The following is a 26,458-nucleotide window of genomic DNA, read 5'->3' on the forward strand; positions in this document are numbered from 1 at the left end:
ATGCCAATTAGACACAATTAATTCCAGGTGTGACTACACGGGCAAATTCTCCAATTAACACAACTTCCCCGACTTTGAGACGTTCTCGATGATGACGTCACACGTCCGTCATGTGATAGTCGACACACGAACGAACGGAAGAGGGGGATAATGTCCCAGCATGGATGTATCGCTTAATGTCGCGACAATCAGTTGCCATGGGAACGAGAACTGACCACTTCCTCCGGAGCCAGTGTGGCCGGCGAGCGTGTGAGACATGTCGGAGACAGACCTGCTCGGTCGGCTACAACATGGACACATTTTGGCCGACACAGTAGGTGGTTTGGAAATAAATAATAATAACAATAATAGTAATAATAATATTAACAATAATAATAATAAAGTATGTGAAATGTACGAAGTTGAAAAGCACCTCGTGAGCGGCGGCGCACTTCAAAGTGCCGCCGAGTAAACAACTATGTCAACTTTTGAGCTTTTTCTGACGCCCTTTTTGTTCTTGACTAGAACTGACACGGCGCGGAAATGTCAAGTTTTAATGTTCAAAATGCGTGTTTTGTGACAGGGCTCTTCTGAGTCGGATGATATCTTCGAAGACTGCTTTTCTCCGTGCTCCCTGTCCTCGTCCTCGTCCTCCATCCCGGCTGCCCTCGCCCAGCCCGGACACTTGGTCTGCAGTTTTTGCAGCCAGGAGATCTTGGACAGGTACCTCCTCAAGGTAGGAGGTAAAACAAATCTCTCTCTCTCTGTCCTCTCTCTCTCTCTCTCTCTCGCTCTCTATTATTTATTATAATATATATTTATGTATTTATTATTATGCATGTATTACTATATATATATATATATATATATATATATATATATATATATATATATATATATATTATAATATATATTATAATAACAATATATATATATCAGTGACGTGCAGTCAGGGGAGGCAGGTGAGGCAGGAAAGAAAAAAATGTAAAAAGAAAAAAAATTAATTAAATTGTTATATGTATCGAGTGATTATACTATAAAGTTATTTTCCATTTAACTTCACCAGTTTTAGATTATTTTTTATTCAAAATCGCTGAATTTTTAGTCACCAGCCAGTTGAGCCTCACCATGACTCGGCTAACTGCTGGCCTGCTGTGCAGTGAGACCGTATTGCTATATGAACTATATTATACATTTCCATAGTTTAGTTAGCTGAGGTATATAATGTACAGAGTATTTTGTCAACAACTGTATGTGTGTAACGTATTTCTTGTGCTGAGCAATCATAAAACGGCTGTGAAGACGCACTGGGTGAGGCTCGCAGTAATCCCGCCTCCTGGTGGTAGAGGGCGCTAGTGATCCCAGGGATCATTCTTGCGACTACTCGGCTGCAGAATAAGTGACAACAAGTAGCAACAGTTAGCAAGTCAAGTGCAGCGGCAGTGATCGTTTATTTTTTCCTCTAGCCTGGACTTTTACCATGGAGGATTACATATCTAAAATAAAACCGTTTTCTAAACTGGACTTTCAATCGAAGCAGGAGGTAATAATTAAAGGAAGATCTCCATCGAGACAGAGAGACTTTTAAAACTGAAGAAAGATAAGGAAGACTTCTATAAACAAGTTATCGATGCTTTTGTTCAGAAGGAGCGGCGCATGGACTTCATTTATAAGTAAAGGTAAGACCATAATAACGTTTTTTTAATTAAATGTGCTTTTTTGTGTGCAACAGTTTGTATGTCTAAAGTTAAAGTTAAGTTAAAGTACCAATGATTGTCACACACACACACACTAGGTGTGGTCAAATTTGTCCTCTGCATTTGACCCATCCCCTTGATCACCCCTCTTGGAGGTGAGGGGAGCAGTGAGCAGCAGCGGCGCCGCGCCCGGGAATCATTTTTGGTGATTTAACCCCCAATTCCAACCCTTGATGCTGAGTGCCAAGCAGGGAAGAATGCTGGTATAAGCTTTTAAACATAACCTGTTAACTGCTGCCAATCAAATGGTGAATAAGATACTCTTTAGGGTTCATATGTTTGCAAATCTGACTGTGATGAAGTCAGTGCCTCACCAGCCATTAACATCACCGCACGTCACTGATATATATATGTATGTATGTATGTATGTATGTATGTATGTGTGTGTGTATATATCCATCCAACTTCTTCCGCTTATCCGTGGTCGGGGGGGCAGCAGCCTAAGCAGAGAAGCCCAGACTTTCCTCTCCCCAGCCACTTCGTCCAGCTCTTCCCAGGGGATCCCGAGGCGTTCCCAGGCCAGCCGGGCGACATAGTCTACCCAACGTGTCCTGGGTCTTTCCCGTGGCCTCTTACCGGTTGGACGTGCCCTAAACACCTCCCTAGGGAGGCGATCGGGTGGCATCCTGACCAGATGCCCGAACCACCTCATCTGGCTCCTCTCGATATGGAGGAGCAGCGGCTTTACTTTGAGCTCCCCCCGGATGGCAGAGCTTCTCACCCTATCTCTAAGGGAGAGCCCCGCCACCCCGGCGGAGGAAACTCATTTTGGCCGCTTGTACCCGTGATCTTGTCCTTTCGGTCATAACCCAAATGTACCCGTGATCTTGTCCTTTTGGTCATAACCCAAATGTACCCGTGATCTTGTCCTTTCGGTCATAACCCAAAGCTCATGACCATAGGTTTGAATGGGAAAGTAGATCGACCGGTAAATTGAGAGCTTTACCTTTATTTATTTATTTATTTATATATATATATTTTTTTTTTTAAATTTTATTTTATTTTTTTAAATTTTATTTTATTTTTTATTTTTTTCTAAATGCAAAACACTTCCTTGTGGTCTACATAACATGCAATGGTGGTTCTTTGGTCAAAATGTTGCATAGATTATGTTTCACAGATAATCTTTAAGCCGCTTTTTGACAGTCGCTTCAGGATGCGCTGTTTTGTGGGCGGTCTTATTTACGCGGCTCACCTTCAGCGGCGTCTTCTCCCCGTCATCTTTGTAGCGGTGCAGCGTGCAAGGACGGGAGTGGAAGAAGTGTCAAAAGATGGAGCTAACTGTTTTAATGACATTCAGACTTTACTTAAATCAACAATGGAGCAGCATCTCCTCATCCGTGGATCACTAGCAACAACAACGCCGGAAATGTGTCCCGTGAAAAACCGTCCGACCGGAACTCTCTAATAACTAAAGTTCCGTGGATGAATAATGTAAACTCACTATACGTTATGTTTTAGCACTTTCATGGCGAGCTTACTGACAGATATAAGTAAGAACTTTACACTACTTTGTATTAGAAATGGCAACAGCGGAGGATGAATGACCCATAACAAGAAGATGGAGAAAAAGGGGAAGCTTATCGAAGACTACGCGGACTACAAAGGCAGACACGCGCAAATTTTCAGGACTTATGCAGATCCCAAATACAGTTTAGCAGGTACCAGAAGGTAAGAAAAGTTTCTTTTGCATAATATTGCGAAACAAAACGCCACATAATGTCTTATCTTATACACACACCATAATATTACTCGTATGTTGAAGCGCAGTACAATCCATCAAGCGGTGCGGCTTCATAGCTTACCAAAGTCGTACTAAAACATTTTGATAGATTTTTGAGCGCCATCTGTTATGTTTTATTTTCAATGGAACATAAAACATTTTGGTGTTGTTTACTTGAGTCATATTGCAGTCTACATGTATCTCTTATGTGTGACTGCCATCATATTGGAGTCTACACGTATCTCTTATGTGTGACTGCCATCTACTGGTCACGCATCATTACACCATGTACCAAATAAAATATCTTCGAGGTCGGTAAGCTGGTGTAATCGCTGGTGTAATTTAACTGAACTCAAATGATTATTTGACAACAAATGTTATGCTCAGAATTTCACACTTTTAAAAATGTTTTAAAAAAGAAGTAATTTGTTCCAAACTTGCCGACAGTCTGGGTATATTTTGAAGTGAATTTCGGCGGCGTCTTACTCGTCCTTGCACTGACGTACGCATTGACCTGATCACGTCAGCCTGTCAGGTGAAGGAGCAGTGATTGATCTGCACATTTACATGATTCATTTGCATGTTTACATGATTGATATGCATGTTTACGGGATTGATCTTTTTAGTAACATGATCGATCTGTTTAGTTACATGATCTGCATGTTTACATGATTTGCTTAGTTACATGATTGATTTGCATGTTTACGTGATTGATCTGCATATTTACATGATTGGTCTGCTTAGTTAAATGATTGGGCTGCTTAGTTACATGACTGAGCTGCATGTTTACATGATTGACCTGCATGTTTACATGATTGATCTGCATAATTAATGCGATATTTGTGTGTAATTAATCACAAGAGTTAACTGGTTATTGCCGACGGCCCTAAAAGCCAGTTCTCAACATTTCCATCAAAATGCTGTGCTTGGAGTATTTTGTGCTGCAAAAACTGGAATGTTTGTGGTGCTTTTTAACTTGCAGGTGAACAACTTGTGCTGGCACGTGCGCTGCCTGTCCTGCTGCGTGTGCAAAACGTCCCTGGGGCGACACGTGAGCTGCTACGTCAAAGAGGAACAGGTTTTCTGCAAACTGGACTACTTCAGGTAGGCTACGACCACATCAAATCAAACCTCTGCCTTGTTTTTGATGAATACTTGGGCCTACTACGCTACTGTATTGTAATGTGGGTCATTATGGTGGTACTTAGAGAAAAGTTTTTTTTTTTCTGAGGTGGTCCTTGGTGAAAAAAGTTTATAATTGTTGTGCTTGAATGCAAAACATTGTTGAGGAGGTACACAAGGAGGAATTTCCTCTTCTTCTACAGGTCTGTCATTATACCCCAGACACTTTTTATATCTTAAGACAAATAATTCCAGGTGGACTGTTGCAGCATGAAAATATAAATGTTCCTCTCCATCCCTAAAAATGTGCTCTGTATTAAAAAAATACTGTGGTCATACTCTGACAATAACATTGTGATCACAATAATTCAAAATTAAGAGCATGATGCAGACATGTTTGTTACTGGATACTTTCTAATACACTTCTGCCTTGGAGACTTTGTAATATGCAACTATAATGATTTGATACGTGCTCATATTGACACATGTGCCATTTTAGACTGCAATAATGTTAAATTAGGGCAGTTTTACTCCAATAGAATATAGTGTATTGGGTGTGATGTCAAGGTGTGACTCCGGAGAACCTGCTTCATCAACATCATGCTCCAAACCCCACTTCGGAAAACTTAGCATCTCAAAACGTGCGCATTGAAGCCAACTTCCTCATTTTGATATAAATAAAAATACAGCTGCACAAATGTTTTAATTTGTTTTGTTGGTTGAATATTTTATGTTCTGAGTGAATGTTGCTCTTCCATTATATTAAATATTTTTATTTTTTTCCCTGAATAAAATTAAGCACTTTAAATCGTTTGTTACAGCCTAAAAAAACAATGTCAGTAAGGGTATTTGTTAGGGGTGTCAAAAAATAGATTTTTCAATGAGTTCCAATTCTCATTTGTAACGATTTTTTAACAGTCAATTTAAATTTATTTTATTTTTATTTTTTATTTTTAATCTGTACTGTCCAGCCACTCAATCATATTGTTGATGTAGATTATCTATATGTGCTGCACAGATTTACTTGAGAAAAGAGAAGTGTTGGATACTTCTCTTGTTGCCTTATTTGTATTTGACTTTATCAAATGTTTGGGTGGAATTTTATTAAACAAAACCAGTTTTTATTTTAAGTAATATAAAACCTTTTCAGAGCTGTTTGTCTATTTTATGGAGGAATGTAGTAGTCCTAGAACTGGCCCCTAATATATTTTTTTTAAGTATTGATTTTGTATTGAATAGTGAGATTCAGTCCTAGTTTTTGTTGTAAATTATTCTGGATTTCTTTTTTCTTTGATGTTAAGGATACAATGTTATGCAACGGTGTACCTAACACTTTTATACACAAATACTATTTCCTTCCGTTCATGATACGCAAATCAAAAAACAAAGTTAGGGCCGTTTTTCGATTTTTATTACATATGGAAGATTTAAAAACAAACAAAAAAAAAGGTTGATTTTCATTAAAATGTTGCCATAAAATTTGATTTTGTGCTGTTTTCCTTTTTTATAGATTTTTATTTTTCCAGGTAAACACAAAAATCGAATATACGTTCATCCACGATGCAAAAATTAATGGTTATGTGTGATGACAAATTGAACGGGAAGCAGTATTTGAGCTTTTCCTTTGCGTTTGATCATGTTTTTAGCATAACTGTAACATTTTTGTTCAGCACGAGTCCTATTGTTGTTTCTAAAAAACGTGTCATTAAATAGTTATCCAACTTTTGTCTCAGAAATTAAAATACAAAAAATGGCCCAAAATGTGTTTTTTTGATTGGCACTAAAGAATTTGACATCGTGGCCCTGCGATGAGGTGGCGACTTGTCCAGGGTGTACCCCGCCTTCCGCCCGATTGTAGCCGAGATAGGCTCCAGCGACCCCGAAGGGAATAAGCGGTAGAAAATGGATGGATGGATGGAATTCGAAATCGAATGAACTGAAGGTACGCGGACCGTTATGCTAAAAACTAAAGCTAAATATTGCTTCCAAATCAATTTGTCATCACACAGACAACCACACATTTTTGCATTTTGGATGAACTTTCGATTGTTGTGTTTACCTGGGAAAAATGAAAGGAAAACAGCACAAAATCACGGACCACAAAATATTTTACAATTTCAGAAAACAAACCAGCGAAACACTTTACAACTTCAAAAAAAAAAAAGCAAAAGTTGAAACATCTTACAATTTCAGAAAACATAATGAACATACGAAACTCTTTACAATTTTAGAAAACTTGGAAAAATAAAACAAAACACTTTACTATTTCAGAAAACACACAAAAAAACACTTTACAATTTTAGTAAGCATGATTAACAAAACACTTTACAATTAAAACACATTTAATGAAGCCAAATGCCGAAAAAACGTAACATTTTAGAAAACAGTGAAAACAAAAACACTTTACTATTTTAGAAAACACAAAAAAACACTTAATTTAAGGAAACTAATAAAAGATGAAACAACTTACGAATTTCAGTAAGCATAATTAACAAAAAAAAATCTGTTTATAATTTTAGAAAACAAAACTACAATTTCAGAAAACTTAATGAACAAAAAACAAAACGGTCTACAATTTCAGAAAACACACAGGAAACAAGATGAAACAACTTAGAATTTCAGTAAACATAATTAACAAAAACAAAACACTTTACAATTAAAACAAATTAATAAATGCCGAAAAACAACTTACAATTTTAATAAACAAAAAACAAAACATTTTACATTTTCAGAAAAAACTAAATAAGCGTAAAAAGAATGTCTACAGGAAGTAAAGACTTGGCGGACATCAACAAAATGATTTGTGGATTTTGCGGTCACTTTGGTATTTTGGGACATTCCTTTTTATGAAATTATAAATTGTTCCTCTTTTTGGTGATTTATAATTACTTTCATGAAATGTTTTGCGGGCCATGATTTTGCTTGTTGCACTAGAAGTCGTGCGTTGACATTTTGTCTTTGTCGTCGTTCCCTCTCCAAACTTTCCCGTGTTTGTCTTTTTCATTTGACTTTTGCATGAAGGTTTGTGTTACGTCCTGCAGGAAGTACGGGACTCGCTGCAGCCGCTGTGGTCGTAACATCCACTCTGGTGACTGGGTGCGGCGGACAAGAGGCAGCACCTTCCACCTGGCGTGTTTCTCCTGTGCCACCTGTAAGCGTCAGCTGACCACTGGGGAGGAGTGTGGACTGCTGGAGAACAGAGTCTTCTGCAGGCCCCACTATGATCTCATCATGGAGAACATCAAACGGTCCAAGGAACATGGTGAGAACAAGAGTCATCACCAGGACACTCTGATCAAATGTTTAGTCATTTGGACATTTGTCTCAACGTCATGTTATTTGTCTTCTTTGTATCCATCTCATCCATCATTATCCAAGCCAATGGTGTCAACTCAAGGCCTGGGGGCCAGATCTGGCCCGCCACATCGTTACGTCATTTTTTTATGTGGGCGGCCACATTACTTTATGCAGCTGGCCACTTCATTTAAGGTGGCCCGCCACATTATTTTGTGGTCTGCCAATTAATTTTATGTGGATTGTTACGTCATTTTGTGGCCTGCCAGACAATTTTGTGGTCAGCCAGATAATTTATGTGGCCTGCCACGTCATTTGGATGTGGTCTGCCAGATAATTTAGTGGTTTGCCAGATAATTTTTGTGTTTGCTAAATCCTTTCATGTGGCTGGCCACATCATTTTACGTTTTCCGCTAGATAATTGTATGTGCTCCCACATCATTTATAGAGGCCTGCCACATTATTTTATTTTTTTTATGTGGTGCACCACGTTATTTTATGTGGACTGCCACGTAATTTTGTTGTCTGCCACATTACTTTGTGCGGCAAGCCAAGTCATTGTATGTGGTTCACTACATTATTTTGTGGTCTGCCACATTACTTTAAGAGGAAAGGTATTTATTTTTAGCTGAATGTAATTGAAATGTTTCTTTTGACAAATGTACTGCATTGCATAAGTTTTACACTACAAGGCGTTAAAAGTTTTTACCTTGACTTAGGATTTCAAAGCAAGTTATCAATCTTTTAGTAAAAAAATAAATTGTGCAAATTGTGTAACGAGGCTAAATACATTCATATTAATTTATATACACTGTTACAAGCGGCCCTCTAAGGGCAGCCATAATTACAATGTGGCCCTCAATAAAAATAAAAAACATATCCAAACCTATCAATGGTCCTATTGTACCAGAGCTTGAAGACATGTTTTTTTTAAAAAGAAGTGTGCCTCTTTTAGATGTAAACACAGTGCAAATATTCAAGGGAACTAGAAAAAGTTGAGCTTAAACTTTGGAACTATGCTTTATCCTGTGAAGAGCAATCGAAAATGGATGAAGAGGAGGCAGAGGAGGACGGTTCCAGCGCAGTGTCCAAACCTGCCAAGAGGGCCAGGACCAGCTTCACCGTTGACCAGCTACAGGTACTAGAACTACGCCCCGGGTTCGGCTTCTGACTGGACGAGGTGGGCGGTTGCCAAGGACAAAGTTATCGAGGGGATAGGGGGCATTGGTACTCAGAATTTTTGGAGTCAAAGGAGTGCGGAGAGAGCCTTTTCTGTCGTCCGTTGAGCGAGGGGAATGCAAAGGGGGATGTCATGGAGTGTCTGTTGTCGGTGCACAGAGGTCACTCTTTAGCGGGTCTTTTGAGACATGAAATACCACCCACGTAGTCATCTTTTACACATCCAATACACGACCTCTGGTAGAAATGATGGACTCAGCAGAAATAGAAGATGCTCATTCAAGATGGCGGCGCCCTAAAGGCAGCGGCTTGCAAACGCTCTTGGGAGTGTAGAGCGATTTGGCAAAAAACACCCGTCATTTCTGTCAATTTCATGGCTGGCTCAAAGCGTGAACACTCTGTGATCACATACGACCGACAGACAATTCTGGATGTGGATGGATCGGGTCGTTATAGACTGAAAGATGCATGTACGGTGGACCTCCTCGCTAGCATGGGAATACTTCGCGGGCTACATCGAGCGGCCTTTGTAGCAGCGGAGTCAAGTACTAGCGGGGACCGCCAATGGAGGCGACGTAAGCGGTGTGAGCGGAAGCAGAAGCGGGGATGCCGAGCGGGGCTAACAACAAAGGGAAAAGCTAACCAAAGAAGCGTGGAGTGTCCGGGTTAGAAGTCTTTTAAACTAGAACTAGCCGGCGCCAGGCTGGATAATCCCTGCACACATAGCAATTCTCTTAGAATAAAACACAACTCACATAATGTTTTTTCTTTTGTGACGGTGTCAGAGGCAGACATACATTGTACTGAGGTGGCTAACTATGATGCGTTCAGTTTATCGAAGCATCAAGAAAACAATCTGAAAATTCCCGTCGTATCAATTCCTAGATATGGTCGAAACTATTTAAAGTGCACTACGCATAATAAATGCAACATTATTAATATTGCTACTTCGGATAATTTCAACAAACAATCCTCAAAACAGCCCACTACCTATAATATGGGCTTTTTAAACATAAGATCATTATCTTCCAAAACGTTATTAGTTAATGAGGTCATTAGAGACAACAAACTTGACGTCGTTGGTCTCGCCGAGACCTGGCTCAAACCAGACGATTTTTTTGCGCTAAATGAGGCATCTCCTCCTAACTATACCAATGCACATGTTGCCCGTCCTCTTAAAAGGGGAGGGGGTGTCGCACTAATATACAATGAAAACTATAATTTTACACCTAACCTAAATAATAAATATAACTCGTTTGAGGTGCTCACTATGAGGTTTGTCACACCGCTGCCTCTCCACCTGGCTGTTATCTACCGCCCCCCTGGGCCCTATTCGGACTTCATCAGTGAATTCTCAGAGTTTGTTGCTGATCTAGTGACGCACGCCGACAATATAATCATAATGGGGGACTTTTAATATCCATATGAATACCCCATCGGACCCTCCATGCGTGGCGCTCCAGACTATAATTGATAGCTGTGGTCTCACACAAATAATAAATGAACCCACGCATCGCAACGGTAATACGATAGATCTAGTGCTTGTCAGGGGTGTCACCACCTCTAAAGTTACGATACTCCCGTACACTAAAGTAATGTCTGATCATTACCTTATAAAATTTGAAGTTCTGACTCATTGTCAACAAACTAATAATAATAACTACTATAGCAGCCGCAACATTAATGCTGCCACAACGACGACTCTTACTGACCTACTGCCTTCGGTAATGGCACCATTCCCAAATTATGTGGGCTCTATTGATAACCTCACTAACAACTTTAACGACGCCCTGCGCGACACCATTGATAGTGTAGCACCGCTAAAGCTAAAAAGGGCCCCTAAAAGGCGTACCCCATGGTTAACAGAAGAAACTAAAGCCCAGAAATGATCATGTAGAAAGCTGGAACGCAAATGGCGTGCGACTAAACTTGAGGTTTTCCATCAAGCATGGAGTGATAGTTTAATAACTTATAAACGCATGGTTACCTCAGCTAAAGCTAAATATTACTCAAATCTCATCCACCTCAACAAAAATGATCCTAAATTTTTGTTTAGTACAGTAGCATCGCTAACCCAACAAGGGACTCCTCCCAGTAGCTCCACCCACTCAGCAGATGACTTTATGAATTTCTTTAATAAGAAAATTGAAGTCATTAGAAAAGAGATTAAAGACAATGCATCTCAGGTACAACTGGGTTCTATTAACACATATACGACTGTATATACGACGGACACTGCCCTCCAAAATAGTTTCTCTCTCTTTGATGAAATAACATTGGAGGAATTGTTAAAATGTGTAAATGGGACCAAACAAACAACATGTTTACTTGACCCAATTCCTGGGAAACTTATCAAGGAGCTTTTTGTATTATTAGGTCCGTCAGTGTTAAATATTATAAACTTATCACTTTCCTCTGGCACTGTTCCCCTAGCATTCAAAAAAGCGGTTATTCATCCTCTACTCAAAAGACCTAACCTTGATCCTGACCTCATGGTAAACTACCAGCCGGTGTCCCACCTTCCGTTTATCTCGAAAATCCTCGAAAAAATTGTCGCACAGCAGCTAAATGAACACTTAGCGTCTAACAATCTCTGTGAACCTTTTCAATCCGGTTTAAGGGCAAATCACTCTACGGAGACAGCCCTCGCAAAAATGACTAATGATCTATTGCTAACGATGGATTCTGATGCGTCATCTATGTTGCTGCTCTTGATCTTAGCGCCGCTTTCGATACTGTTGATCATAATATTTTATTAGAGCGTATCAAAACGCGTATTGGGATGTCAGACTTAGCCTTGTCTTGGTTTAACTCTTATCTTACTGACAGGATGCAGTGTGTCTCCCATAACAATGTGACCTCGGACTATGTCAAGGTAACGTGCGGAGTTCCCCAGGGTTCGGTTCTTGGCCCTGCACTCTTTAGTATTTACATGCTGCCGCTAGGTGACATCATACGCAAATACGGTGTTAGCTTTCACTGTTATGCTGATGACACTCAACTCTACATGCCCCTAAAGCTGACCAACACGCCGGATTGTAGTCAGCTGGAGGCGTGTCTTAATGAAATTAAACAATGGATGCCTGCTAACTTTTTGCAACTCAACGCTAAGAAAACGGAAATGCTGAGTATCGGTCCTGCTCAACACCGACATCTATTTAATAATACCACCTTAACATTTGACAATTAAACAAGGCGACTCGGTAAAGAATCTGGGTATTATCTTCGACCCAACTCTCTCGTTTGAGTCACACATTAAGAGTGTTACTAAAACGGCCTTCTTTCATCTCCGTAATATCGCTAAAATTCGTTCCATTTTGTCCACAAGCGATGCTGAGATCATTATCCATGCGTTCGTTACATCTCGTCTCGATTACTGTAACGTTTTATTTTCGGGCCTCCCTATGTCTAGCATTAAAAGATTACAGATGGTACAAAATGCGGCTGCTAGACTTTTGACAAAAACAAGAAAGTTTGATCATATTACGCCTATACTGGCTCACTTGCACTGGCTTCCTGTGCACCTAAGATGCGACTTTAAGGTTTTACTACTTACGTATAAAATACTACACGGTCAAGCTCCTGCCTATCTTGCCGATTGTATTGTACCATATGTCCCGGCAAGAAATCTGCGTTCAAAGAACTCCGGCTTATTAGTGATTCCCAGAGCCCAAAAAAAGTCTGCGGGCTATAGAGCGTTTTCTATTCGGGCTCCAATACTATGGAATGCCCTCCCGGTAAAAGTTAGAGATGCCACCTCAGTAGAAGCATTTAAGTCTCATCTTAAAACTCATTTGTATACTCTAGCCTTTAAATAGACTCCCTTTTTAGACCAGTTGATCTGCCGTTTCTTTTCTTTTATTTTCTACTCTGCTCCCAACCCGGGGTGGACCGCTAGCCTGTCCATCGGATGGGGACATCTTTACGCTGCTGACCCGTCTCCGCTCGGGATGGTTCCTTCTGGCCCCACTATGGACTGGACTTTCGCTGATGTGTTGGACTTTCACAATATTATGTCAGACCCACTCGACATCCATTGCTTTCGGTCTCCCCTAGAGGGGGGGGGGGGGGGGGGGGGTTACCCACATATGCGGTCCTCTCCAAGGTTTCTCATAGTCATTCACATTGACGTCCCACTGGGGTGAGTTTTCCTTGCCCGTATGTGGGCTCTGTACCGAGGATGTCATTGTGGCTTGTACAGCCCTTTGAGACACTTGTGACTTAGGGCTATATAAATAAACATTGATTGATTGATTGATTGAAAACTAAACAGACATGAGACAAAACTGTAGTGAAGTGAATTATATTTATATAGCGCTTTACATAGTGAAACCCATTATCTAAATTACATTTTCAAACCAGTGTGAGTGGCACTGGCAGCAAGTGGGTAAAGTGTCTTGCCCAAGGACACAACAGCTGTGACTAGGATGGCAGAAGCGGGGATTGAACCTCAAATCCTCAGGTTGCTGGCATGGCCGCTCTACCAACCGAGCTGCGCTGCCCCATATCAAATGGCAACTTTCTGGCTCTAAGAAACACTGTCAGAAATTAAGAATATAAATTGAGGTAGTTGGTAAAGGGTTCATTTTCAGATCAGAGTTTAAAATTGTTTTTAATCCTAAAAAAAAAAACACTCCAACACACACTAGTACTTAGTTGCACCACCTCTGGCTTTTATGAGAGGTTGCATGGACTTAACGAGAACTCTTCATCAGTGTTGCTCCAACTTTCTCAGATCAGCTTTGCAGGTTTTTAGTCCTGTCATCCACCATCAATCCATCCAGCCATCCATCCATCCATCCATTTTCTACCGCTTGTCCCTTTTGGTATCGCGGGGGGTGCTGGAGCCTATCTCAGCTGAGTGGTGACTTGTCATCCACCGTTTTCTTCAGTTTCCACCACACATTTTAAACTGGACTAAGATCCGGACTATTTGCAGAACATGACATTGACCTTATGTATCTTTCTTCAAGGACAGCTTTGACACTTTTTGCTCCTTGCCAAGATGCATTATGTAGAAAATTATGTCATCCACTCCAAACATCCTGTCCGTTGATGGAATAAGAGACAGAAACTCAAGGTGTGCATGTATTGAAGATGTAATGACAGCCATCATGACCTGACATGCAGCACATATCATCAATGACTGTGAAGATGTTTTCTTCAGGCAGTCGTCTTCATAAATCTCATTGGAACCAAAACCAAACCAAAGTTCCAGCATCATCACCTTGCCCAATGCAGATTACCCATTAATCACTGAATAGGACCTTCCTCCAGTCATCCATAGTCCACCATTGATTTTCTTTACTCAATTGGAACCTTGTTTTTTACTGTTTAGATGTCAATGACCACTTTTGTTGAACTTTTCTGTGACGATTCCAGTTTTGTTCTTTTATTGCTGAGCATTTTCTGTTTTCAAGACCTATTGCTTGAAGTTTTCTGATTTCCTTGGTCTACCAGTACGCTGGACTTTTACAACCTTCTTTTAGTATTTCTTACAGTCTCCATTTGAAGTGACTAGGTAGTTTAGGTCATTTCTGTTAGCTTTTTTCCCCTACAAAACTAAACAACTTGAACACCACTCAAGTCTGTCAATTCCATGACTTTTTCCAGAATTTGGATTACTGAATATGTGCAAATGTCTTAACTCCCTGCTTCATGTACATGAGTCTGATTCCCTCTGTCAACTTTGTCTTCAGGTTATGCAAACTCAGTTTGCAAAGGACAACAATCCAGATGCTCAGACTCTCCAGAAACTGTCAGAAAGGACCGGTCTCAGCCGCAGGGTTATCCAGGTGGGCCAAACTCTACAAATGTTCTGTTTTTGGTGTAGCGTGGTCAAATAAGGTAAAAAGATGGTAAAACTAAGTTGATAATTTTGTTGTAGTAATTCACTAACTGTTCCATAGCTGACATTGTATTGAAGAGTGGGGTAGTGCCTGTAAAATCTCATCGATCAAAGATTTAGCCCTTAATCACAGGTGCCTCGAAGGGCTGCAAAAAACAAAATGACATCATTCATGACAATGTGAGTCCAGTCCATTGGGGGCAAGCAGAGGGTTGTAGGAGGTCTCTCCAGGTCATAGCGTACTGATCTACACTAAGTCATGACTTGGAACAGCTAGCACTTCTTCCAGACTGTATTTTTCCAGGGATTATCCATGGCCATCTGGTAACTTCTCCAAGGAGAGGGGGAGGGGAGGGAAAAAGAAGCGGCAGATCAACTAATCTACCAAGGTGGCATCTCTAACTTTTTCCAGTAGGGCATTCCAGAATACTGGAGCCCGAATAAACGCTCTAGAGCCTGCAGACTTTTTTTGTGCACTGGGAATCCCCAATAAGCCGGTGTTCTTGGAACGTAGGTTTCTGGATAGAACGTAGGGTACAATGGACTTCCTGACCAGTAGACTTCAGACAATCAGGATATTCAACACTGTCTCCTCCTCCATCACCCTCAGCACTGGCTCTCCCCAGGGTTGTGGGCCGAACCCCCTCCTGTTCACTATTCTGACATGACTGCTCGGGGAGACTTCCCAACTGTCATGTAGTGAAGTTTGTGGATGACACAGCAGTAGTGGGACGCATCACTAACAATGATGAGTCCAAATACAGACAGGTTGAACACCTGGAGCAGTGGTGCAGAGAAAACAACCTCTACATCAATGTCAAGAAGACTGAGGAAATGGTGGTGGACTTCAGAAGGGACAGAGGCCTCCCTCCCCCACTGTACATTGGAGGAGCAGCTGTGGAAGTGGTCTCCGCTTCAGATACCTGGGTGTGCTATAACACATCCTGTGTAGTCAGGAAGGCCCACTGCTGCACAGTGGCGAAGAGGAAGGCACTGCAGAGGGTGGTGAAGGCTGCACAGAAGACCGTTGGAAGCAGGCTTCCCAACACCTCAGAACTGTACATGCGGAGATGCAGGGGGAGGGTCTTCAGTATCATGAAGGACTCCACTCATCGTGCACACGAGCAGTTTCAACCCCTCCTCTAAGGCAAGCGGCTGCGGAGTATAAGAAGTAAAACCACACAGGTCAGAGAGAGCTTCTTCCCTGAAGCTGTCAGACTGCTGAACGCTAGCCGGGCTCCATAGTCTCCCTCTGCCCTGCTATTTTATTTACTTATTACTGTTCTCCTTTACTGCCTTTCTTAATACTTGCCAGGACCTGAGTCCAAATTTCATACCGTATGTGTAAGAGTATGACAAAACTCCTTAAATCTTTTAATACAATCTGCAAGATGAGATGGTGCTAAATTGTTTAATATTTTCTATGTAAGTAATAAAACCTTAAAGTAGCAGTAGAGTGGAAAAACAAGTCTCCTCTATATTAAAGCTATTATTATATATAAATAAATGATAAATGGGTTATACTTGTATAGCGCTTTTCTACCTTCAAGGTACTCAAAGCGCTTTGACAGTATTTCCACATTTACCCATTCACACACTGATGGAGGGAGCTGCCATGCAAGGCGCTAACCAGCAGCCATCAGAGGCAAAGGGTGAAGTGTCTTGCCCAAGTACACAACGGACGTGACTAGGAAGGTAGAAGGTGGGAATTGAACCCCAGTAACCAGCAACACTCCGATTGCTGGCACAGCCACTCTACCAACTTCGCCACGCCGTCCCCATATCCAACATATCCAACATATCTGATTTATGACAGCAAAAGACTTAAAAGTTTGCAATTAGATATGATCAAAATAGTATCAATCTCACGGAGATCCCCGAGCCATTTTGAGAGATATAAAGCAAGCTTGTCATGTGATCCGTGATTTAGAGGAGGAACTGCAGATCCATTCCCCATCAGCAACCATGTTAATCAAGCAGACTTTGTGAGAGCCAACAACTATTACCTTGGGAGAAATTATGATCCAGAACCTTATAATTTTGAGCTCAAACACAAAGATGAACAATAAGTTTTAGAAACCAGAGTGCTACCCAGATGTAGCTTTATTGTGACACTAGCATCCGCAGCATTGCTGGGTGCTAAACATACAAACTAAACTCCCGTTTAGACGACAATTCAGACGCAATCCTCACAAAGAGTTAAAAAGTTCATGCAACTAGCGTCTTTTTGTGTCTTTTTTGCCACCTTTGGGGTTTGAAAGTGGACCAGGCCACATTTGTCTACTAGCAGGTGAGAGATGCATGAATTATAATCAAGAATTAACTTGAGACACGGCTGCCGGGTCAGTGTGTCAACAATAGCATCGAAGCTAGCATTAGCTCACTGCTATCAATGCGCTGCTAAAATAGTCAGTCTGCGTTAGTGCTTATACAAACCCCAAAACTAGTAAAGTTGGCACTTTGTGTAAATTGTAAATAAAAACAGAATACACTGATTTGCAAATCCTTTTCAACCTATATTCAATTGAATAGACAGCAAAAATAAGATACTTAACGTTCGAACTGGAAAGCGTTATTTTTTGAAAATATTAGCTAATTTGGAATTTGATGCCTGCAAAATGTTTCGAAAAAGCTGGCACAAGTGGCAAAAAAGACTGAGAAAGTTGAGGAACGCTCATCAAACACTTATTTGGAACATCCCACAGGTGAACAGGCTAATTTGGGAACAGGTGGGTGCCATGACTGGGTATAAAAGCAGCTTCCATGAAATGCTCAGTCATTCACAAACAAGGATGAGGTGAGAATCACCACTTTGGGAACAAATATGTGACCAAATTGTCGAACATTTTAAGAACAACATTTCTTCACGAGCTATTGCAAGGAATTAAGGGATTTCACCATCCATGGTCTATAATATAATCAAAAGGTTCAGAGAATCTGGAGAAATCACTGCACGTAAGCGATGATATTACGGACTTTCGATCCCTCAGGCGGTACTGCATCAAAAAGCGACATCAGTGTGTAAAGGATATCACCACATGGGCTCAGGAACACTTCACAAAACCACTGTCAGTAACTACAGTTCGTCGCTACATCTGTAAGTGCAAGTTAAACTCTACTATGCAAAGCGAAAGCCATTTATCAACAACACCCAGAAACGCTGCTGGCTTCGCTGGGCCCGAGCTCATCTAAGATTGACTGATGCAAAGTGTGCTGTGGTCTGACGAGTACACATATCAAATTGTTTTTGGAAACTATGGACGTTGTGTCCTCCGGAACAAAGAGGGGGGAAAAAAAACATCCAGATTGTTGTAGGCGCAAAGTTCAAAAGCCAGCATCTGTGATGGTATGGGGGTGTATTAGTGCCCAAGGCATGGGTAACTTACACATTTGTGAAGGCACCATTAATGCTGAAAGGTACATACAGGTTTTGGAGCAACATATGTTGCCATCCAAGCAACGTTATCATAGACGCCCCTGCTTATTTTAGCAAGACAAAACCAAGCCACGTGTTACAACAGCGTCACTTCATAGTACAAACCCCGTTTCCATATGAGTTGGGAAATTGTGTTAGATGTAAATATAAACGGAATACAATGATTTGCAAATAATTTTCAACCCATATTCAGTTAAATATGCTTCAAAGACAACATATTTGATGTTCAAACTGATAAACATTTTTTTTTTTGCAAATAATCATTAACTTTAAAATTTGATGCCAGCAACACGTGACAAAGAAGTTGGGAAAGGTGGCAATAAATACTGATAAAGTTGAGGAATACTCATCAAACACTTATTTGGAACATCCCACAGGTGAACAGGCAAATTGGGAACAGGTGGGTGCCATGATTGGGTATAAAAGTAGATTCCATGAAATGCTCAGTCATTCACAAACAAGGATGGGGCGAGGGTCACCACTTTATCAACAAATGCGTGAGCAAATTTTTGAACAGTTTAAGAAAAACCTTTCTCAACCAGCTATTGCAAGGAATTTAGGGATTTCACCATCTACGGTCCATAATATCAAAGGGTTCAGAGAATCTGGAGAAATCACTGCACGTAAGCAGCTAAGCCCGTGACCTTCGATCCCTCAGGCTGTACTGCATCAACAAGCGACATCAGTGTGTAAAGGATATCACCACATGGGCTCAGGAACACTTCAGAAACCCACTGTCAGTAACTACAGTTGGTCGCTACATCTGTAAGTGCAAGTTAAAACTCTCCTATGCAAGGCGAAAACCGTTTATCAACAACACCAAGAAACGCCGCCGGCTTCGCTGGGCCTGAGCTCATCTAAGATGGACTGATACAAAGTGGAAAAGTGTTCTGTGGTCTGACGAGTCCACATTTCAAATTGTTTTTCGAAACTGTGGACGTCATGTCCTCCGGACCAAAGAGGAAAAGAACTATCCGGATTGTTATAGGCGCAAAGTTGAAAAGCCAGCATCTGTGATGGTATGGGGGTGTATTAGTGCCCAAGACATGTGTAACTTACACATCTGTGAAGGCGCCATTAATGCTGAAAGGTACATACAGGTTTTGGAGCAACATATGTTGCCATCCAAGCAACGTTACCATCGACGCCCCTGCTTATTTCAGCAAGACAATGCCAAGCCACGTGTTACATCAACGTGGCTTCATAGTAAAAGAGTGCGGGTACTAGACTGGCCTACCTGTAGTCCAGACCTGTCTCCCATTGAAAATGTGTGGCGCATCATGAAGCCTAAAATACCACAACGGAGACCCCCGGACTGTTGAACAACTTAAGCTGTACATCAAGCAAGAATGGGAAAGAATTCCACCTGTGAAGCTTAAAAAATGTGTCTTCTCAGTTCCCAAACGTTTACTGAGTGTTGTTAAAAGGAAAGGCCATGTAACACAGTGGTGAACATGCCCTTTCCCAACTACTTTGGCATGTGTTGCAGCCATGAAATTCTAAGTTAATTATTATTTGCAAAAAAAAAATTAAGTTTCTGAGTTTGAACATCAAATATCTTGTCTTTGTAGTGCATTCAATTGAATATGGGTTGAAAAGGATTTGCAAATCATTGTATTCCGTTTATATTTACATCTAACACAATTTCCCAACTCATATGGAAACGGGGTTTGTAAAAGATTGTGGGTACTAGACTGGCCTGCCTGTAGTCCAGACCTGTCTCCCATTGAAAATGTGTGGCGCATTATGAAGCGTAAAATACCACAAAGGAGCCCCGGACTGTTGAACAACTTAAGCTGTACATCAAGCATAAATGGGAAAGAATTCCACCTGAAAAACTTGAAAAATTGGTCTTCTCAGTTCCCAAACATTTACTGAGTGTTATTAAAAGGAAAGGCCTTGTAACACAGTGGTAAAAATGCCCCTGTGCCAACTTTTTTGCAATGTGATGCTGATAATTATTTGCAAAAAAAAATTAAGTTTCTCAGTTCGAACATTAAATATCTTGTCTTTGCAGTCTATTCAATTGAATATAAGTTGAAAAGGATTTGCAAATCATTGTATTCTCTTTTTTATTTACGAATTACACAACGTGCCAACTTCACTGGTTTTGTAATAACAATCCTCATACTTGGTTAATTTTCAGATCACGACATGGAAATAGAGTATTATTGGTGCTTTCTGGATGTTTTTCGAGAGTATAATGAACGCAACAGAGGACCCTCCATCTGTTGACTCAATACTTAGATATTTATTTACGACTTAGAATGCATAAAAAAGCAAAATATATGTATTTCTTACATAAGGATTGTGAATGATAAGCCGCACATCTCTGTCCAGTTTTTGCCAATTTCCAGTATGACTGATCTAATATGGTCAGAGTGCAGAAGCGTTACTACAGTGATGTAGAATCCACGGAAATTGCCGAATATATCCGGAGAGGAATATTCCAAATGGTTGACGGAATTTGTGCATTTTGTGATGTTTAGACGGTATTTTCACAAATTGGATTGTAAATACATTTGGATATGGTTTAATGGATACAATGAAACACAAACATATAAAGTCAACTTGTTTTTACACTCTGCTGCTACTTTAGTCGCATCTTAAGTGCACAGAAAGTGTGTGTGTGTGTGTGTGTGTGTGTGTGTGTGTGTGTGTGTGTGTGTGTGTGTGTGTGTGTGTGTGTGTGTGTGTGTGTGTGTGTGTGTGTGTGTGTGTGTGTGTGTGTGTGTGTGTTTCTACCCTTCTTGAGACATAAACAAGAAAAAGTACCTTCCATATGAGGACCTGTGAACAAGTTAGGACCGAAATCATGGTCCCAATACGGAAAAATATTGCATCTAAAAGAGAATGTCTCATTTGCACCCCTGGTGGTGAAATCTATCAAAATTGGGGGGGTCCCAAAAGAGGGATTTTTCAAATTGACTGTTGGTAGAATATAGATGGGTTATAAAAGTGCTCGCACTCTGGTCAACAAATGTAATAAGTGTGTGTAAAATGTTGATGTGCTTCCCCTCTGGCCAACATATGCAATAACAAGTGTGTGTAAGAAATTGAAATGCGCCCCCTATGGACAAAATTAATTTAAAAAAATAAACTAATGTTATTTGAAGCAAATAATGAAGATTAAAAAATACAATTACAGACAAAAAATTATTTACTAAAAGCGTGTGTGTGTGTGTGTGTGTGTGTGTGTGTGTGTGTGTGTGTGTGTGTGTGTGTGTGTGTGTGTGTGTGTGTGTGTGTGTGTGTGTGTGTGTGTGTGTGTGTGTGTGTGTGTGTGTGTGTGTGTGTGAGATGATCAAACTTTACAGGTGCTAGTATACTATCGCGGTACTAATGAATCAAAAACGGTACTATACTCCGCATGAAAGGTTCTGTCTATCTGTGTTGGCCCTGCGATGAGGTGGTGACTTGTCCAGGGTGTACCCCGCCTACCGCCCAAATGCAGCTGAGATAGGCTCCAGCGACCCCGAAAGGGACAAGCGGTAGAAAATGGATGGATGGGTTCCCAGTTCCCAAGCAGACACAGTGTGTAGACAGGAAAGGAATAATGGACGTGTAGAATGAAACGCCCTTAGGAAGAGGTGCTTTAAGACATGGCTAGCTAGCTAGCGGCTAAAGTCCATCCGCAGTCTCCAGTCTTTTAGCTACTTCTAAATCTGTAATCCTCGCCTCCATGGTGACAAATAAAGTAAGTTTCTTCCAAGTATCATCCCTGCACTAGTGAGCCACTGATGCGAAGATGCTGCTCCGTTGTTGATTGAAGTAAAGTCTGAATGTCATTAAAACAGTTAGCTCCATCTTTTGACACTTCTTCCACTACCGTCCTTGCACGCTACACCGCTACAACAAAGATGACGAGGAGAAGACGCTGTCGAAGGTGAGCCACGTAAATAAGACCGCCCACAAAACGGCGCATCCTGAAACGACTGTCAGAAAGCAACTTGAAGATGATCTGTGAAACATAATCTATGCAACATTTTGACCAAAGAACCACCATTACATATTATGTAGACCACAAGGAAGTGTTTTGCATTTAGAAAAAAATCATAATCTGACCCCTTTAATGCACCTTAAAATCCCTTGCGCCTTTTGTATGACAAAAAGACTTGAAGAGACTTGCTCATTGGCGGTGCGACCTATGGTCCAGAAAATACGGTACTCGGATGTAGTAAAATACAGATGATTTACCATGTTGAGCCAACTTGACTTACAGTTGTAGTAAATTGATCAAATATATTGAACCAACAAAGTTATCTCAACTAAAGTGTTCAAGTTCATCTTACTTTAGCCTAGTTGCATCAACTCATGTTGTGAAGTGTAAAATACTTGACACTAGGTTGACTCGACTTAATTCAAAGCAACAAGATGACTTGACTGAGTTAAGTTGAGTCATCACATTTTTTACAGTGATAGTTTTAGAACATTGACAATGGAAATAATTATTTTAAACAAACTGGAACAAAAACAATATTTTTCTGTATTTAAAAAAAACTGCAAAATATTTGAGTTAGCTGGTTTTGTTTACTTGTCCATATTTGTGTTGTGTGCTGTGAAATAGAAACAAGTTTATAATCTGAGTTGATCAGCAAATGCTTTGATTGATTGATTGAAACTTTTATTAGTAGATTGCACAGTGAAGTACATATTCTGTACAATTGACCACTAAATGGTAACACCCGAATACGTTTTTCAACTTGTTTAAGTCGGGGTTCACTTAAATTGATTCATGATACAGGTATATACTATCAAATATATACTAACATCATAATACAGTCATCACACAAGATAATCATCAGAGTATATACATTGAATTATTTACATAATTTATATTATTTACAATCCGGGGTGTGGACATGGAAGGGGGGGGGGTTAGGTTTGGTTGTGAGTAGGTGGCAGATATAAGTTGATACTTCTGTTTGCTCATTTCCATTCATGATTTATTTCAATGCATCAATTTATTTTTTGACATTGAGTAAATTCAATCAATATGGAAACTGGATTTTTCTTCCCACTGCAGGTTTGGTTTCAGAACTGCAGAGCCCGTCAAAAGAAACACATCACCTCAAACTGCACCGCCTCAACAATGTTGACGGCACTTCCAATTGCTCAAATGACACCACCTCTGGATGATTTGCAATACACAACCTACATTACCCCGGACGGGCCCCTTCTCACTACGCTGACCTACATGGAAGGTGAGATTCCCACACAAATGAACACATTAATGCATTCATCTACTTCAGTGGTTCTAAAACTTCTTTTCACCAAGTACCACCTCCGAAAACACTCGGCTCTCCAAGTACCACCGACATTAAAATACAGTAGTGTAGTAGGCCTAAGTCGGTGGTCGGCAACCCACTGCTCTAGATCTTTAGCGCCGCTCTAGTGGCTCCCAGGAGCTTTTTCAAAAATGTATGAAAATGGAGAAAATATATATTTTGTTTTTATATGGTTTGTGTAGGAGGACACACATGACACAAACCTTCCTAATTGTTAGAAAGCCCACTGTTAAATATGTTTATTTATGTTTCATGGATGAGAATATTTGATGAGCGCCGATTTGTCCTAATTACAGTGGTCCTTGAACTCACCGTAGTTGTGTGGACTGTGACGCAACAGTTTGTTTCCATGTATACATTTCTCCGACGCTGCCACAGAAAGACGTGTTTTATGCCACTCTGTCTCATTTTGTCCACCAAACGTTTTACACTGTTTATACTGTATAAGGTGAGCTTTGTTGATGTTATTGACTTGTGTGGAGTGCTATTCAGGCATATTTGTTCAGGCCATGACTGCAAGCTAATTGATACCAACATGCTATTTAGGCTAGCTGTATGTACATATTGCATCATTATACCTCATTTGTAGCTAGATTTGAGCTAATTTAATTTCCTTTACTTGTGTCCTCTGTATATTTAATTTATATTTGCATGTCTCATGACAAATTATCAGTATGTCATATGGGCTGCATTTCTAATGGTTGTTTGTGTGCAATGTTGTTCCAGACCACAGCAAACGTTACCCAGCTTGCAAAGATTGTAATAAATCCATTAGAAGAAGACAGCATGCTGTTTCCTTTAACTTGGACACACACATCTATACCTTTGCCCATTCTAAGTCAGTAATTTCCAGGAGTTATCGCACCCTCTGAGAAGACTCCATTTTACTAATGTTTCCCAATGTTGTAAAAATGTGTAGAAATATTACATTTCAACGAAGATTTGCGTCAGCCTGCAACACAGTCATTTTGATAGTAGGCTAATATAGCTAATAGACACTTACATCATGTGCTGTCTTCATTATAAGGCATATTTTTTTTGCGGTCCCAGGCGGATTAATTTTTTTGTAGTTTTGGTCTAATATTGCTCTTTCAACATTTTGGGTTGCCGACCCCTGCACTAGATGGAGCCTGTGTACCACAGTTTGAGAGTCCCTGGTCCATTTTAAAGCCACAAATGTCTTTCTAATTGCACTAAATGTAAGTTTACAATGGTGTAACCATTTAAAATGTGCTTATTAGTTAAGATAAGTTAAGTACCCATGATTGTCACACACACACACTAGGTGTGGTGAAATTATTCTCTGCATTTGACCCATCACCCTTGATCATGGTATCAGGACTTATGCTGTATGCATACCTTTTCATTTCAGTACAACCTCCAGACCCACTTTTGCTTCAACCCCTGGTGTCCCACACCCTGACACACTTGCCAGTTGGCCATTATGCTTCAGAGGCGGTCTAGCATGGGAGAAGTTGGCCAATCACAGAGACGAGAACCATTATTGTGTGAAAATATTTGCCAATCAGCAAATGCAAAGCCTCCTCGTTTCTTTTCATGCACTTAAATGAATTATTCAGTAACAGGGAGTTGGGAAATGTTGGAGTATTGATATTTATTAAGTGGAACCTATGTTGAAAATATGATCTAAGTATTTAATTTATTCTGATATAATTAGACTAGCTATACCATTTTTGTTTATTTTTTGGAAAAAACTAATTTAAAGTTTCTATTGATGTCTAAGTATAGCACAGCACTGCATTGAAAAACTGCACATTAATATTAGACTGTCTGTTCCTTTGAAGTAAGTTGACTGGTGAGATAAATGTTGCCAACATGGACGGACGTGCATTCTCTTACTTTACAAAAACTATTTTGTATTTGGATTAAATTGCTTTACTACAGATCATTTAAAGAGGTGTAAAAAAGATGTCAAGCACTTCTAAAATAACTTCATGAGGATGCTGTTACTTGGGATTAAAATTGATACTTGCATGCAACACTGTCATGTTTCTTTGATGTCCATCAAACAAAGCAACTTTGGATTAGTTGCGTTTTATTACTAATATATGGCCCCCGAGTTTAGTTCCAATCTAGAGAAACGAACACGTTTGCAGCAAATTCATAAAAAAACTAGAGTGCTCCTGTTGTATAGAGGAAACACATTGGCAGATCCTTGCATTGACATTTTAACCTTGCTAGCAAACAGAACACTGGGTTCCAAACTTGTAATTTTATTTTTTATTGTCACTTCCTGCTTCTAATCACAAAAAGGGTAGGGCAGGGCTGTTGAACTAGCAGGCCGGGGGGCCAAATCCGACCCGGGAATGACACGATAACGGATCCCAGGAACAACAACATCCAGTTGACACAAGGTGGAGATTGGTATCATCGCAGGGTGTGCTATCTCTGTGACACTGTTCTCACTAGCCATGAACATGCTCACCAAGTCTGCTGAGCCAGAGTGCAGAGGGCCCCGCACAAATTCCGGACAAAGGCAACCACCCATCTGGGCATTCATGGATGACCTTACAGTCACGACAGAATCAGTCCCAGGCTGCCGTTGGATTCTGAAGGGACTTGAAAAGTTGGTGGAGTGTGTTTCAAACCCGTCAAATCCAGATCAATGGTGTGAAGAAGGGGAAGGTGGAGGACAAGCTCCGGTTTAACATCACAGGCACAGCCATCCCAGCTATCTCAGAGAAGCCAGTCAAGAGTTTGGGCAAGGTTTTCGACTGCTCTTTGAGAGACACAACATCCATCCAGTCGACATGCACTGAATTGATGGCTGGCTGAAATCCGTGGACAAGTCAGGCCTACCTGGGAAGTTTG

The 26,458-nt window shown here is 40.5% G+C and overlaps 1 protein-coding gene across 1 annotated transcript; it reads left to right on the forward strand.

The window, feature by feature from the left end:
* Positions 1-82: 82 nt before the first annotated feature.
* Positions 83-25,626, forward strand: LOC133665418 (LIM/homeobox protein Lhx8-like). The gene is made up of 8 exons (XM_062070704.1): positions 83-313; positions 563-715; positions 4,442-4,563; positions 7,623-7,843; positions 8,910-9,013; positions 14,754-14,849; positions 23,365-23,542; positions 24,999-25,626. Exons 1-8 carry the CDS (start codon positions 257-259, stop codon positions 25,088-25,090), a joined length of 1,023 nt encoding a protein of 340 aa, XP_061926688.1. The 5' UTR covers positions 83-256; the 3' UTR covers positions 25,091-25,626.
* Positions 25,627-26,458: the final 832 nt, after the last annotated feature.

Source organism: Entelurus aequoreus, linkage group LG14 (genome assembly GCF_033978785.1).
Source record: "Entelurus aequoreus isolate RoL-2023_Sb linkage group LG14, RoL_Eaeq_v1.1, whole genome shotgun sequence".
NCBI lineage: Eukaryota > Metazoa > Chordata > Actinopteri > Syngnathiformes > Syngnathidae > Entelurus > Entelurus aequoreus.